Source organism: Gorilla gorilla, chromosome 21 (assembly GCF_029281585.2).
Source record: "Gorilla gorilla gorilla isolate KB3781 chromosome 21, NHGRI_mGorGor1-v2.1_pri, whole genome shotgun sequence".
Taxonomy (NCBI): domain Eukaryota; kingdom Metazoa; phylum Chordata; class Mammalia; order Primates; family Hominidae; genus Gorilla; species Gorilla gorilla.
In genome coordinates this window covers 35571065-35586833 of record NC_073245.2, presented here as the reverse complement: position 1 = coordinate 35586833, position 15769 = coordinate 35571065, and the positions used below count along the sequence as shown (strand labels likewise).

The window sequence follows — 15769 nt, the reverse complement described above, 5'->3', positions numbered from 1 at the left end:
CTCTGTCGCTCAAGCTGGAGTGCAGTGGCTTGATAACCACAACCTCTGCCTCCCAGATTCAAGCGATTCTCCTGTCTCAGCCTCCTGAGTAGCTGGGATTACAGGCATATGCCATCACGCCCGGCTAATTTTGTATTTTTAGTAGAGACTGGGTTTCTCCATGTTGGTCAGGCTGGTCTTGAACTCCTGACCTCAGGTGATCCGCCTGCCTCAGCCCCCCAAAGTGCTGGGATGACAGGCATGAGCCACTATGCCCGGCCGGGTATTTACGTTTTTAAATTGTTTTCTGTGTAAACTCTATAAGGGGCAGGGATTTTTTGCACCGCTGTTGGCAGCCCCTAGGACAATGCGTGGCCCTAGTAGGTGTTCGATAAATATATACAGGTTGAATATCCCTTAACCGAGATGCTTGGCACCAGAAGCATTTAGGATTTCAGATTTTGGAATATTTGCATTATACCAGTTGAACACCCCTAATCTGAAAATCCAAAATTAGAAATGCTCCAATGAGGCCAGGTGCGGTGGCTCATGCCAGTAATCCCAGCACTATGGGAGGCCAAGGTGGGAGGATCACTTGAGGCCAGAAATTCCAGACCGGCCTGGGCAACATGGTGAAGCCTCCTCTCTTACAAAAAATACAAAAATTAGCCAGAGGCTGGGCCTGGTTTTTCATGCCTGCAATCTCAGCACTTTGGGAGGCCGAGGCGGTGGATCCATCCCTTGAGCCTAGGAGTTCGAGACCAGCCTGGGCAACACAGTGAGACTCTGTGCTAAAAATACAAAAATTAGCGGACATGGTGGCAGATGCCTGCAGTCCCAGCTACTGGGTGTTGGGACGCTGAGGCGGGAGGATCGCCATAGCCGGGAAAGTCGAGGCTGTAGTGAGCCATGACCGCGCCACTGCATCCCAGCCTGGGCAGCAGAAGTGACAGCCTTTCTCAAAAGAAAAGAAAGTTAAAAGAAGAAAAAAGAAGTGCTCCAATGTGCTCCTTTGAGCATCAGGTCAGCGCTCAAAAACTTTCAGATTTTGAAGCATTTCGGATTTCAGATGTTTGGATTAGGGATGCTCAACCCGTATTGATTTAATATGCGGTGGAAACATGACGACCTAGGTTTTAAGTCGCGGTTTCCTCAGCGGTGGGTTTGGGGTATTACCCCTGCCTGGCCGGCCTCCGGGCTTGTTTCCAGAAGATGCTACCCCGAGAGCTGCGAACCGCCAAGCTCCGCAGCGCGCAGGGCTCCGACAGGGACCAGCGAGGTCAGCTCCAAGGGTCACCCCAGGCTCCAAACTGGCCAGAGCCGCCCTGAGATTTGCGGAGGCCGCTTTGCCCCCACCCCGCCCCGCAATCCCGGACCCGACCCGCCCCCTCTCCCGTTCGCTCGCCCCGCCCCCTGTTCGCCCACTGCGCCGGGACACCGAGGGGGCGGCGCCTCGAGGCCGGGAGGAGTGTTGCGTCGCGGCCTCCAGACACAAAGAGCGGCCGGCGGGACGGGGGTGGTGCCGCGCTCCTGGCCCCGCGCGGGCGGACGGCGGAGGCGCCTCCCAGGTGAGCCGGCCCGGGCGTCCGGCGGGCCATTCAGGCGGCTGGTGGGGTCGAGAGTCCGGGGCCGCCCCTGCGTCGCGACCCGCGCCTTAGTCACCAGACCCGGCTCCGGGAGCGCGGCCTCGGGTGCTCCTCGCGGTGCGGGGCGCAGACTCGGCGCATCTGCCGTGGTGCCTGCTCTTCCGGTCGCCCTCGAGGGCGGGGCGGGGGTCACGCCCTAAAATACCGCGCCCGCTGGGCCGAGCGCTTGAAAACCCGGTTTCCCGACGGCGGCGGCGCGGGCGCCGTGCGAACGAGGGCCCGGGTCCAGCACAGCCCCAAGGCTCGGCCTGAGGCGGGCGGCCTTGGCCGGGGCCCCCAGTGGTAATGAGCTACGCGGTGCCCGCCGCCTGCCCAGCGCGGGCCGTTTCTCCTGACGCCGCCGGCGTCTGGTCGAGGCCCAGGATTCCCTCCTGCCAGTGTGGCTGCGGCCCCCCACGGAGCGGGACCCGCGTTCGTGGCGCTTGGGACGGTTGATTGAAAGGGTGTAGAAGTCTGTTGCGAATTTTATCTGTTGTACTCGTTTTGCAGATTCGCCCCTTTCCTCCCGCCTGTGCGCGCAGTCACACACACCATGTGGGAGTCTCTGATCGCGTTGGGTTCATAATCATCGATCTTGCCTGGGTACTGATGCCCCATTGTTAGGAGCTCTGTGTAGGGCTGTATGTTTGCACAGGACTCACGTGAGGAAAGGTGGCCACGTTTCTTTCTCCTCTGTGAGACTTAGGCCAAGCCCTGGAACTAGGGAGGAGGTTCAGGAAGAGACCCATGAAGCTGGCGGGGCCTTGGAGAAGGGCAAGTGATTTTCAAGGTCAGTAGTAAGAGGGGTCATGAGTAATGGTAAGTTTCTTCTTAGAGGCCTTTGCTATGACTTCCAGGTTTTTCACACTGGACTTAAAATACTTTTAAAAGCAGTTTTTGTTCTTGTTGTTGTTGTTCTTGTTGTTGTTGCTGTTTTTGACACGAAGTTTCACTCTTGTTGCCCAGGCTGGAGTGCAATGGCGCCATCTCGGCTCACTGCAACCTCTGCCTCCAGGATTCAAGCGATTCTCCTGCCTCAGCCTCCCGAGAAGCTGGGATTACACGCCCAGCTAATTTTTTGTGTTTTTAGTGGAGATAGGGGTTTCACCATGTTGGCCAGGCTGGTCTCGAACTTCTGACCTTCAGGTGATCCAGCTGCCTCGGCCTCCCAAAGTTCTGGGATTACAGGCGTGAGCCACTGCGCCCGGCCAAGTTTTTGTTTTGTTTTGTTTTTGTTTTTTAATTTTATTTTACTTTAAGTTCTGGGATACATCTGCAGAACGTTCCGGTTTGTTACATGGGTATACATGTGCCATGATGGTTTGCTGCACCTATCAACCCGTCATCTAGATTTTAAGCCCCACATACATTAGGTATTTGTCCTAATGCTCTCCCTCCTCTTGCCCCCCACCCGCCCCGACAGGTCCCGGTGTGTGAGGTGTGTGATGTTCCCCTCCCTGTGTCCATGTGTTCTCATTGTCAGCTCCCACTTATGAGTGAGAACATGCGGTGTTTGGTTTTCTGTTCTTGTGTTAGTTTGCTGAGAATGATGGCTTCCCACTTTATGCATGTCCCTGCAAAGGACATGAACTCATTCTTTTTTATGGCTACATAGTATTGCATGGTGTATCTGTACCACATTTTCTTTATTCAGTCTATCCGTGATGGGCATTTGGGTTGGTTCCAAGTCTTTGCTATTGTAAATAGTGCTGCAATAAACATACACGTTTATGTGTCTTTATAGTAGGATGATTTATAGTCCTTTGGGTATATACCCAGTAATGGGATCACCGGGTCAAATGTTATTTCTGGTTCTAGATCCTTGAGGAATCGCCACACTGTCTTCCACAATGGTTGAACTAATTTACACTCCCACCAACAGTGTAAAAGCGTTCCTATTCCTCCACAGCCTCTCCAGCATCTGTAGTTTCCTTGCTTTTTAATAATTACCATTCTAACTGGTGTGAGATGGTATCTCATTGTGGTTTTGATTTGCATTTCTCTAATGACCAGTGATGATGGGCTTTTTTTTTTTAATATATGTTTGTTGGCTGCATAAATGTCTTCTTTTGAGAAGTGTCTGTTCATATCCTTTGGCCACTTTTTGATGGGGTTGTTGTTTTCTTGTAAATTTGTTTAAGTTGCTTGTATATTCTGGATATTAGACCTTTGTCAGAAGGGTAGATTGCAAAAATTTTACCCCGTTCTGTAGGTTGCCTGTTCACTCTGAAGAGTTTCTTTTGCTGTGGAGAAGCTCTTAGGTTAGATCCCATTTGTCAGTTTTGGCTTTTGTTGCCATTGCTTTTGGTGTTTTAGTCATGAAGACTTTGCCCATGCCTATGTCCTGAATAGTATTGCCTAGGTTTTCTTTTAGGTTTTTTATGGTTTTGGGTTTTACATTTAAGCCTTTAGTCCATCTTGAGTTAATTTTTGCATAAGGTGTAAGGAAGGAGTCCAGTTTCTGTTTACTGCATATGGCTAGCCAGTTTTCCCAGCACAATTTATTAAATAGGAAATCCTTTCCCCATTGCTTGTTTTTGTCAGGTTTGTCGAAGATCAGATAGTTGTAGAAAGCAGAGTTTGTTTGTTTTTTTTAAGTAGTTAAAACTCATCTGTTAAACAGAACACTGAATCAGCAGCCTAGCAGTTTTATGAACTGTGTGCAAGAATGCTTGTATATTAAAAGGAAAATGCTCAGGTGTTAGAGAAGCAGTCTACTTTCATGTTTGTCCCTTTTGTTTGACTTATACATCATCCATTAGTGGTTTAAATGATGACAGATTGAATTGATCTGTATTGGCAAATAAAAGCGGGATGTGTGTTTATGTAAAGTTCAGGTGCAATAAAAATTAGAGGATAACTCTTTTTTGTAGAATGAGAAAATAGCAAGCCTTCTCCAAGGAACTTGGACTTCAGACTTTTTCTTTTTAATGTAGAGCCGGGAGTCTTGCCCAGGGTGGTCTCCAACTCCTGGGCTGAAGTGATCCACCTGCCTCAGCCTCCCAAAATGCTGGGATTACAGGTATGAGCCACCACACCTGACCTCAGATAACATTTAACTCCATCAAATTAGAAAGAAAGCACTTTATAGAGGAATAGTTAGGACTTAAGCAAAAAGTTTTGGGTTTTTTTGTTTGTTTGTTTGTTTGTTTTTGATACGGAGTCTCGCTCTGTCACCAGGCTGGAGTGCAGTGGCGCGATCTCGGCTCACTGCTATCTCCACCTCCCAGGTTCAAGCGATTCCCCTGCCTCAGCCTCCTGAGTAGCTGGGATTATAGGAGTGCACCACCATGCCCAGCTAATTTTTTTATTTTAGTAGAGACGGGGTTTCACCATGTTGGCCAGGATGGTCTCCATCTCCTGACCTCGTGATCCACCCGCCTCGGCCTCCCAAGGTGCTGGGATTACAGGCATGAGCCACCATGCCCGGCCGGACTTGAGCAAAATTTAATTGAGCAGTTTATATTAACTTCGATGGAAACTTTTTCGCTAACTCATACTTACCCCATATGTTGTGATTTATAGGACTGCTCTAAGGTGGGTGAATTGATATGGTCATTTGCTAAGAGCATGTTGTAAGTCTTTTAATGTTAGGGTATCCTTTGAACATTTGGTGATGGAAAATAGAATAACTAGAATGGCAAAGTTCCAACTGTGTCTGTAGCTTCCCCTTTTACAGTGAGTTCAAGTTCCTTGGAGAAGGCTTGCTATTTTCTCATTCTACAAAAAAGAGTTATCCTCTAATTTTTATTGCACCTGAACTTTACATAAACACACATATCCCACTTTTATTTGCCAATACATATCAATTCAATCTGTCATCATTTAAACCACTAATGGCTCTTTTTAAGTTTTTTAGAAGATGGCACATGTGGCATTTGAGACTTAGGGCATGTGAGCGGGGCTCTGTGAGCACATTCTTTCTATGGTGGACATTTACCTTTGGATTTTTTTTTTTTTTTTAAACTGAGAAGGAGTCTCGCTCTGTCACCCAGGTTGGAGTGCAGTGGCACAATCTTGGCTCACTGCAATCTCTGCCTCCCGGGTTCAAGCGATTCTCTTGTCTCAGCCTCCTGAGTAGCTGGGATTATAGGTGCCTGACCACACTCAGCTAATTTTTGTATTTTTAGTAGAGACAGAGTTTCGCCATGTTGGCCAGGCTGGTCTCAAACTCCTGACCTCAAATGATCCACCTGCCTTGGCTTCCCAAAGCGATGATGGGATTGCGGGCGTGAGCCACTGCACCCAGCCTACTTTTGGATCTTGCCATGAGCAGGTAGCTACTAGATAGCTTTCCTCTTTCCTGGCACAAGACAGATTTGGAAGCAGGAAGCAAAAACAGGAGCAGTGTCTTGGCCTCACACCTGAACTGGCATGGCTTCCTAGCTGCAGGTAATAGCGTCCTCTGCCCTGGAAGGCATTTCCAGCGCTGTGGCCACTTTGCTGTTCCATTCCTTGGTTATTGTGTAAGTAGTTAAGCAGCGGTGGCTGTAACTGGAATCTAGGTTTGAGTTTAGCTTAGTCCTTGGCTTCAAGTGCAGATTAGGAATTCAGGCCCAAGGCCAAGACATTTGGTTACTCACAAGCTGAGGCCAAAAGTTTGGGTCATACTCTACCTGGAGCTATTTGGAGGCAGGCTTTCCTTCTCCCACCTTGGGGCAACTTTGACCCTCCTGGATTCTGATTATTGTTGTTTGTGAATGGACAGACAATTTTCTGGGACAGAGAAGTCTTTTAGAGCATGGCTTGTGTTTTCATCCTTTTTTGACCTAGGTTCGAGCATACATCTGGCGCTGCCTGGTTGTACTCCCCTTTCTGAACCCGATTGTCTTTCCTCGGACTTCAGAAAGATAATGGAGCCTTCCATCATCCTCCAAGCGAGGTGACCCGTTTCCCCCAAGACTGCTGTATAGTCTCCCTGGAGTCAAAGTCATTTGTTAGTTTCTGAAACAGCAGAGCTTTCTAGGTACCTCTGAAGCAATCAAGTTTGAGAACCTCTAGGATATACCAATTTTTGTGCATTGATTGTTACTTTGTATCTCATAAGGGGCAATCGTTACAATTTTTTTTTTTTTTTTGAGGTGGAGTCTCACTCTGTTGCCCAGGCTGGAGTGCCATGGCGCAATCTTGGCTCACGGCAACCTCTGCCTGCTGGGTTCAAGCAGTTCTCCTGTCTTAGCCTCCTGAGTAGCTGGGATTATAGGTGTCCACCTCCACGCCCAACTAATTTTTGTATTTTTTAGTAGAGATGGGGTTTCACCACGTTGTCTACACTGGTCTCGAACTCCTGACCTCAGGTGATCCACCCGCCTCGGCCTCCCAAAGTGCTGGGATTACAGGCTTGAGCCACCGTGCCCAGCCCACACATCCTCTTATAACCTTATTTTTGGATCTGCTTTGTTGAGTAAAGTAACGATTTTGGTTTGTTGGAGTTTCTAAGAGTGGTCAGAGACCTGAGGGGCAATCACTCTTCAAAATCTCTCAGTTTTTAAGCCTCTGGTAAAGAATTTTACATTTGTAGAGTATATCAGTTAGGATATTTTAGCCACTAGTGTTGGAAAACCCAACTCAGTCTGGCTTAAATAAACAGTGAGTTCACAGAAGACCTCAGGATGGGCTGCTCCATGGTTGAAGTGGCCCTGAGGGACCCAGGTGGCTCCTCTTCTGCACACAGCCTCTCACATCCATGGAGAGAGGGAGCTTGGCTTCTGTGGCTTCTGTGCCTCTCTGAAGAATGAGGAGTGACAGCTGGTGCCCCCAGCCAGGGTAGTGGAGTCCTGGGCCATTTGAACCAGTCACCAGGAGGCCTCCCCCGGCTGTCTCCAGAGGCAGGGTGGCGTAGAGGTATGGGGACAGGAAGGACAGGCTTTTGGGTGCCTGGTCCGTGGGGACTGTGTGAGCCTCACCATAAGGTAGCGTGTCACCTGTGCCCAGTCCCCGTGCATGACTTGTGCACTGGTTGTGGCTGCCAGAAATGGAGCTCAGGTCTCCTGGTGTTTTGTTTTTAAATTTTGAATGAGCATTCAGTAGGTGCCAGGCACTGTTCTCAGTGTTTTTGTTAAATTCTTTCACGGAGTACTCATAGCAGGAGGCTGAGCCGGGGTGTACTGTTGCCCCCATCTCACACACAGAGAGTGCGAGGGTCAGAGAGGATAATAACATACTCAGGGTCACATGGAGGTCAGGGGTGCTCCGGTCTGGAGAGGCTCTGCAAATTCCATGTCCCCTGCTGTGCCTCCCAACACAATGGGGTTTCCAACATCCCTTACTGCCTCCGAGGGACTATATCATTTCTTTACCTTAACAAGAAAATGAGGTATTTTCAGTGCTAGAGAAAAGCTGTGACTTATATGATCCTGTCTACACATGCTGGTTGAGAAGCAGTATGAGGACTGTTAGCTCAAAGTCCCATTTTTATTTTATTTATTTATGTTTTAGAGACAGGGTTTCACTATGTTGCCTGGCTTGACTTGAACTCCTGGGTTCAAGCATTCTCCCACCTCAGCCTCCCAAGTAGCTGGGACTACAGGCATGTGCATGACTCCATTTAATTTAATTTTGCTTGAGCTTTACTGCTTGATCAAATTCCTTTTTTTTTTTTTTTTTTTTTGGAGATGGAGTCTCGCTCTGTCACCCAGGCTGGAGTGGTAGTGGGTGATCTCCGCTCACTGCAAGCTCCACCTCCCAGGTTCACGCCATTCTCCTGCCTCAGCCTCCTGAGTAGCTGGGACTACATGCGCCCGCCACCATGCCCGGCTAATTTTTTGTATTTTTAGTAGAGACGGGGTTTCACCGTGTTAGCCAGGATGGTCTCGGTCTCCTGACCTCATGATCCACCTGCCTCAGCCTCTCAAAGTGCTGGGATTACAGGTATGAGCCACTGCGCCCAGCTAATCAAATTCCATTTTTAAGCAAGAGTATTAAGGACTTAATGAATTGTGCTTTGCTTTTTGTGGGCTTTGTGTGCGTGTGTGCGCCCATGGAAATAACATTTCAGGGCCGGGCGAGGTGGCTTACACCTGTAATCGCAGCACTTTGGGAGATTGAGGCGGGCAGATCACTTGAGGTCAGGAATTTGAGACCAGCCTGACCAACATGGTGAATCCCCGTCTCTACCAAAAATAGAAAAATTAGCCAGGTGTGGTGGGGCACACCTGTAATCCCAGCTACACCAGAGGCTGACATGGAAGAATCGCTTGATCCTGGGAGGCGGAGGTTGCAGTGAGCCAAGATTGCGCTACTGCACTCCATGGGCGCCAGAGTGAGATTCCGTCTAAAAAAAAAAAAAAATCACGCCTGTAATCCCAGCACTTTGGGAGGCCGAGGCAGGCAGATCACCTGAGGTTGAGAGTTCAAGACCAGCCTGACCAACATGGAAAAACCCCATCTCTACTAAAAATACAAAATTAGCCAGGTGTGGTGGTACATGCCTGTAATCCCAGCTACTCGGTAGGCCGAGGCAGGAGAATCTCTTGAACCTGGGAGGTGGAGATTGCAGTGAGCCGAGATCGTGCCATTGCATTCCAGCCTGGGCAACGAGAGTGAAACTCGGTCTCAAAAAAAAGAAAAGAAAAGAAAATATTTCAGAAAAATGAGTCTGTTCCTGGGACTGGGACAGTAGTAAGCCCCGAGCTTCTGCTGGCCCCACACAAAGAGGGGTGGTGGGCTCCCCCGCCAGGATGGACCTCACAGGAGCTCCATTCACAAAGAGGACCTCCAGGTTCCCCTTAGAGTCATGGGTGGTGTCAGACCCTAAACATGAGAACCAGCATCAGTCAATACAGTGAAATATTCACTAACTTGGAGTTTTCGTTTCAAGGGCATAGGAATGTAGTAAACAGCTATTATTTAAAAATCAACAGGGAGAGTCTGCTCGGTGCAGATTTTGAGTAGGTTGTCCCAACCCCAGGGAGAGCTCCTTGTATCTGGAAGGCCTCTGCCTGTCCTGTACTCAAGTGACCTGACGAGGGATGTGCTGGACTGTCCAGCCACATGGCCTTGGGACTTCCAGCCATGCTCGGGAGGAGGACAAAACCAGGCAGGCAGAAGTGGGTAGCGTGCCAGGTCTCCAACACAGGAGAGGCGGCAGGGCCTTGAACAGACTTGGGGATGTGTGTCTCCATGTGGACCAGTGAGTAAAACTGAGTACCCACGGTCCTGGGATGACCAGCAGGGACTCCAGAGGGCGGGCTGCAACCCAGCCAGTTAGCTCCCTGCTTCAGGCGACGGTGTCACTGCTCTCCAAGGCCCCAAATGAAGGTAAGTGACAGGCTGAGATTTTCCCCAACTCTGGGTAGGGACAGAAACGTGGATGCCCAATTTCGGAACCCCACAATCTACATTAATGGCCTGTACTGATTTCTGGTACGGTTCCTCAGGAAACTGTGTCAAGCAGGACGTTTGCAGGGGCAGGTCTGAAGTGGACACAGTCCACAGCCTGCATAGTTGAAGACCAGCCAGGCCTTGCTCTGTGGCAAAAGTTTTAAACTGTAGTTGATAGTGTACACTGTTGCACAGCTTTAAAGCGAAGCAATTCTTGATACATTTTAAATTCTTACTGAATTTTTATTATTTCCAACTGTGCACATAAAGTAAGACTCTTATCATTGTAGACTTTCACCACTTAAAATTCTCAGGCTGGCACGGTGGCTCATGCATGTAATCCCAGAACTTTGGGAGGCTGAGGTGAGAGGATCTCTTGAGTTCAGGAGTTCGAGACCAACCTGGGCAATGTACTGAAACCCCATCTCTACCAAAAAAAAATTGAAAAATTAGCTAGGCGCAGTGGCATGTGCCTGTGGTCCAAGCTACTCGAGAAGCTGAGGTAGGAGGATCACTTGAGCACGGGAAGTGGAGGCTACAGTGAGTGGAGATGCACCACCACACTCCAGCCTGGGTAGCAGAGCAAGATCGTGTCTCAAAAAAGTAAAATAAAATAAAAATGAATAAACTTCTCATAATTCAAACTCACATAAAGGTGACTACCCTGCTGCAATCACCATGCTAACCAAGCGATTGCAGTTACTGTCACCAGTTATGAGACATCTGTGTCCCCCATGAGATGTGCCAAGGACACACCTGACCGAGGTGTTCCTGCCACCCCTGAATCTAATTGTGCAGACACCAGACAGACTCTGGGACATTCTACAAAACGCCCTGCCTGTGTCTACTCCAAAGACTTCAAAGTTCAGAAACAGAGACTGAGAACATGGTCTGGTTTAAAGGGACAGGAAAACCGTGTACAGTGCTTGTCTCTGAATTGGAACCTGGACTGGGGTGAAAAAGATAGCTGTAAAGGACATTGTTGGCACCATGGACAGAATTTGATCTGAATGGTGGATTGTATAAATGTCAAATTTCCCTAGTTTGTTGTACTGTGACTGTCTCCTTGAGCTTAGTGAATACATTTTGAACTATTTAGGGATACAGGGGCACAAAGTCTGATACCCGATTTCAAATGGAGAAGGAGAGGAGCAGGGGTAGATAGATGATATGGAGGGAGGGAGGGAGGAAGTGAGGGAGAGAAAATGACAAAATGGTCGTGGTAAAGGGGAAAAGTGGAAACAGGTGGTGAAGCCAGCCGAGTGAGGGAGTATTGGAGAATTTTTTGTGCTATTCTTACAAGGTTTTTTTTTCGTTGTTTTGTGTTTTTTTTGAGACTGAGTCTTGCTCTGTCGCCCAGGCTGGATGGCGCGATCTCGGCTCACTGCAACCTTTGCCTCCTGGGTTCCAACAATTCTCCTGCCTCAGCCTCCTGAGTAACTGGGATTACAGGCCTACGCCACCATGCCTGGCTAATTTTTTACTTTTTAGTAGAGACGAGGTTTCACCATGTTGGCCGAGCTGGTCTCGAATTCCTGACCTCATGATCCATCCGCCTTGCCCTCCCAAAGTGCTGGGATTACAGGCGCGAGCCGCCACACCTGGCCTATTCTTTTTTTTTTTTTTTTTTTGAGACAGAGCCTCGCTCTGTCGCTCAGGCTGGAGTGTAGTGGCGCAATCTCGGCTCACTGCAAGCTCCGCCTTCTGGGTTCATGCCATTCTCCTGCCTCAACCTCTGGAGTAGCTGGGACTACAGGCGCCTGCCACCACGCCCAGCTAATTCTTGTATTTTTAGTAGAGACGGGGTTTCACCATGTTAGCCAAGATGGTCTTGATCTCCTGACCTCATGATCCGCCCGCCTTGGCCTCCCAAAGTGCTGGGATTACAGGTGTGAGCCACTGCACCTGGCCTATTCTTTTAAATTTTCTATACATTTGAAAGTTTTTCAGAATAACAAGTTAAAAAGTCAGTCCTATATTCACTGCCATCTAAAGACCTCCAACCAATAAAAAGTTTACTGTATTTCATCTATTCTAAGATAAACCTTTTTTTTTTCTTTGCATGATAGTATTTTTGACTTGGGGGTACATTTAAAAACTGATGCCATCTTAGCACTGGGTCACATTTTGACAACAGTTTTTCGTCATCATTTGTCTTAGAATTAGTGGCATCTCAAATTTGATGAAATACTGTATTTTTCTCTGGCTCTGTTATGTGAGGAGGTGGGAAAAAAGAAGACTCCTAGGAGCTTTGCATGTGACATTTTTTCAGCCCCTCATGCCCACATCTACACTCAAGGATTCCACCCCCATGCCATGTAGCTACATTAAACTCAACATATTCCAGACTGGATTTCTGTCTGCACCTCTATCTACCATGCCAATCTGTGCTTCCTCTGTTTCCTCCCTCAAGGAACAGAAACCTGATTTTTAGCCACCGATGGCCCCAGAAGGTCCAACAGGAGGAGCTCCAGGACCTGTCTAGGAGGGGAGATGTGGACACTTCCTGTAAAGTGGGGCATGCATGAGGAGGAGGTGGCCTGGATCCTTCCCTTTCTGGGTAAAGGGCGGAAGCGGTGTGGATTCTTTACTTCGTGTGTTCTGATAGCCATGTGTCACTGTGTACTTGTTCTTTGGGTCTTCACATCTCCTCCTGTTGCATTTTAAAGCATTTCAATGGCATTTTTATGCCTAATAAAGCATTCTCCTAGAAAAAAAAAAAGACGATGGTGGGCACAAGGCCCTTGCCCAGCCATGCCGTGGCACAGACACTAGCTTTGTTTCTTGAAATGACTTTGGGATCCAGATGTCTGTGCTTCATTTTCTCCATTGTCAAGTGGGAATAGTTTTCCCGAGTCAGTTAAGATAATGGACAAGGGAATTTAAGGTGCCATAAAGCTCTGAAATTCTGTGATTTAAAATAGGGGACTTTTGAAACAGTCATTTATACTAGAATCATTCAAATAACAGATACACTTTAGGCAAACAGCTCTGAGCGCAGACGTCAGTGAAGGGCAGGGGTGTGGCTGGTTTCTCTGCTTCCTGACTCCCCACACTCCTTCCCAGGTTTCTTTCCCTTACTGGTTCCTGTTTCTGGGTGATTTTTACACTGGATGCTTGCAGGGAATTCATTCCTGACCACCAGGAACAGGTGTGCTGTATGGAACAGGCTATGGCCTGATGCTCCAGGCTCTTGTCTGCTCCAGGGTCCCTAGTCATCGCCATGTTGGAAACTTTTCAGGTCTCCTCAGACCTTGAACTCCATGTGTGTCAGACTTAGAAATGGTTCCATGCAAAGTCTTTTTAGTTGACTCAGGGGAAACTGCATCAGCCCAGGATTGTAACATTTTATTTTAGTTTATTTTGTTTGGCATGGACTTCAAGTAGTTGAAATAGCAAAATATGGTAATTTTCCCATCAATGGGCTCCTCAGATTGCTGTGTTTTATCTACATTTAGGTTGACGGGCAATTCTGAATCCTCTTTTAGGGCCTTTGAATTGTTGGTGTTGACACTGACCTTCACAGCAGGCTCATTCTTTAGAAATAGAAACCCCAAATATTCAGGCCTCTGTCAGAGTCTGTGCACTTTAGGATACGTGTAGAGAGCGTAGAAGAGCATCAGTGTTGTGTGTTATGCCTCTAGGCTCCTAATCGCATGGCTGGAATTTCAGATATGAAAGTTGGAATAATCATGAGAAAAGGGGTAGACTGTTCTTAGGATTTTTCAGCATAGATTTTATAGGCTATAGGCTATGTTATTTTATTCTTTTTTTTTTTTTTTTTTTTTTTTTTTTTTTTTTTTGAGATGGAGTTTTGCTCTTGGCGCCCAGGCTGGAGTGCAGTGTTGTGATCTCGGCTCACTGCAACCTCCGCCTCCCGGGTTCAAGCAATTCTCCTGCCTCAGCCTCCCGAGTAGCTGGCACTACAGGCATGTGCCACCATGCCCAGCTAGTTTTTGTATTTTTAGTAGAGACAGGGTTTCACCATGTTGGCCAGGCTGGTCTGGAACTTCAGACCTCAGGTGACCCGCCCGCCTCGGCCTCCCAAAGTGCTGAGATTACAGGTGTGAGCCACCACGCCTGGCCTATTCTTTTATTTCTTTATAGTCAACATGAAACTAGAAAGGTTACACCCAGGTTCTGGGGAAGAGAAAGTGTCTCAGTTTTATAACAGATGGATAGAATGGACCGGGACGTGGAATGTTTGGTTGAAGTATTGCTTTTTTGTTCTGGGGAGGAAGCAAGTTAATATTCTTTCCTTATAATTCAGTTTACTAATACAGATTCTTACATGACACTAGGGCTTTTCAGGTTGATTTAGAACTGGAAGAGACATTTTCCGTGTATTTTGGATATCAAATTCCTGTACTTATTTCATGGAAAAACTTTTAGAAAACTATCAAAACTACCTTATATGCTTGTGTGCTGTTAGTAGGTATGGGGCAGTATGTAAAGGTTTGTGTTCCAACTCTGGAGTTATCACTCACTGTGAGTTCACTTAGCAGATCTGTGACCTTGGGCAAATTGCTTAGCCTCTTCTGTGGCTCAATTTCCTCACCTGTAAAATGGGTAATAATAGTGCCTTCTTCAGAAGGATAAATTCCAAAGTGCCTAGGAATGTGTCCAGTACATGATGAGCACTCAAGAAATACAAGTTTTATATCACCAAAAGATAATTACAAAAGCAAGCACCGTAGTGAGGGGTCAATGGTAGAGACACCTCTCCAGTGACTCTGACAGCTCAGAGAGTGGGCCCCAGCACTGCACTCCCAGGGAGGGAGTGTTAAGAAAATCTCCTGGGGCCATTTTTTTTCCCCTCAACCTTTAAGGTCACTTGACGGAAACAAAAATAAATTGCAACAATTGTCTCATTAAAAAAAAAAAACTACTCAGAATGGCAAAATGTGCAAACACTTCAAAAAAGTATAAACTTAGGCAACTTAAAGGAACAGACTGTATTACTAAGATGCTGTGGTGACCCTGCAGGGTCTGTCCTCATGTCCTCCTGTGTCTGCACATGCGTTCTGCAGAGTTGAAAGCTGGGTGTGCTAGGCTTCTGCTGAGTTCTCTTGGTTAGTGTTTTTATAGACAGGTGTCTGCATGTTGACACAGTACATGGCCTGTTAGCTTCAGTGCTGTTGAAAATATATACCGTGATGTGTTTCCCTTTTGTTAGGATTTTGATTTTTTGCTGAGCTAAAGCAACCTTTTTTTTTTTTTTTTTTTCCAGACAGAGTCTCACTCTCTTGACCAGGCTGGAGTGCAGTGGTGTGATCTTGGTTCACTGCAACCTTTGCCTCCCAGGATTTAAGCAATTCTCCTGCCTCAGCCTCCTGAGTAACTGGGATTACAGGCGTGTGCCACTATGCCCAGCTAATTTTGTATTTTTAGTAGAGACAGAGTTTCACCATGCTGGCCACACTGGTCTGAAATTCCTGACTTCAAGTGATCCACCTGCCTCAGCCTCCCAAAGTGCTGGGATTCCAGGTGTGAGCCACTGTGTCCAGCCTAAAGCAACTTTTAAATAGCATTCCATGAAGAGTTTCCAAGTCTTCCTGTTTTCCTTCTCTCTGGACTAAAATGTCTCCACCTTCCTTCCTCCCTGCAGCCCTGTCACTGTGTACTCAGGCTGCTGCTGGGGCAGGTGTGCACTGAGTTCTCTTATCACAACCTCCCAGCAGGCTCCTTCGAGGAGTGCTGGAGGGTCTGGGCTGGCCAGGCTCACACAGGCCCACTCCTTGACCCTGGCGCGCCAGACACGTGGAGTCATCTCACCTTGCCCCTGGTGAGACAGGGAGGGAAACCCTTTCTTAAGTTGTTTTAATTTGTGTTTCCTTAATGAT

The 15769-nt window shown here is 47.7% G+C and overlaps 1 protein-coding gene across 6 annotated transcripts in view; it reads left to right on the top strand.

Moving 5' to 3' along the window:
- Positions 1 to 1404: 1404 nt before the first annotated feature.
- The window catches only part of NINL (ninein like), a 136201-nt gene continuing 121836 nt past the window's right edge, over positions 1405 to 15769 (top strand). The window contains exon 1 of one of the 6 annotated variants that reach the window (XM_019017262.4): positions 1405 to 1547. Coding sequence is in view for 3 of the 6 variants with exons in the window: in XM_019017261.4 (XP_018872806.4) it covers positions 2352 to 2394 (43 nt within the window). In the remaining 3 variants the exon portion in view is untranslated. Of the gene's footprint in view, positions 2395 to 15769 lie in introns of all 6 variants that reach the window. The other 5 variants (XM_055372818.2, XM_019017263.4, XM_019017261.4 and 2 more) reach the window with 5 other exon arrangements.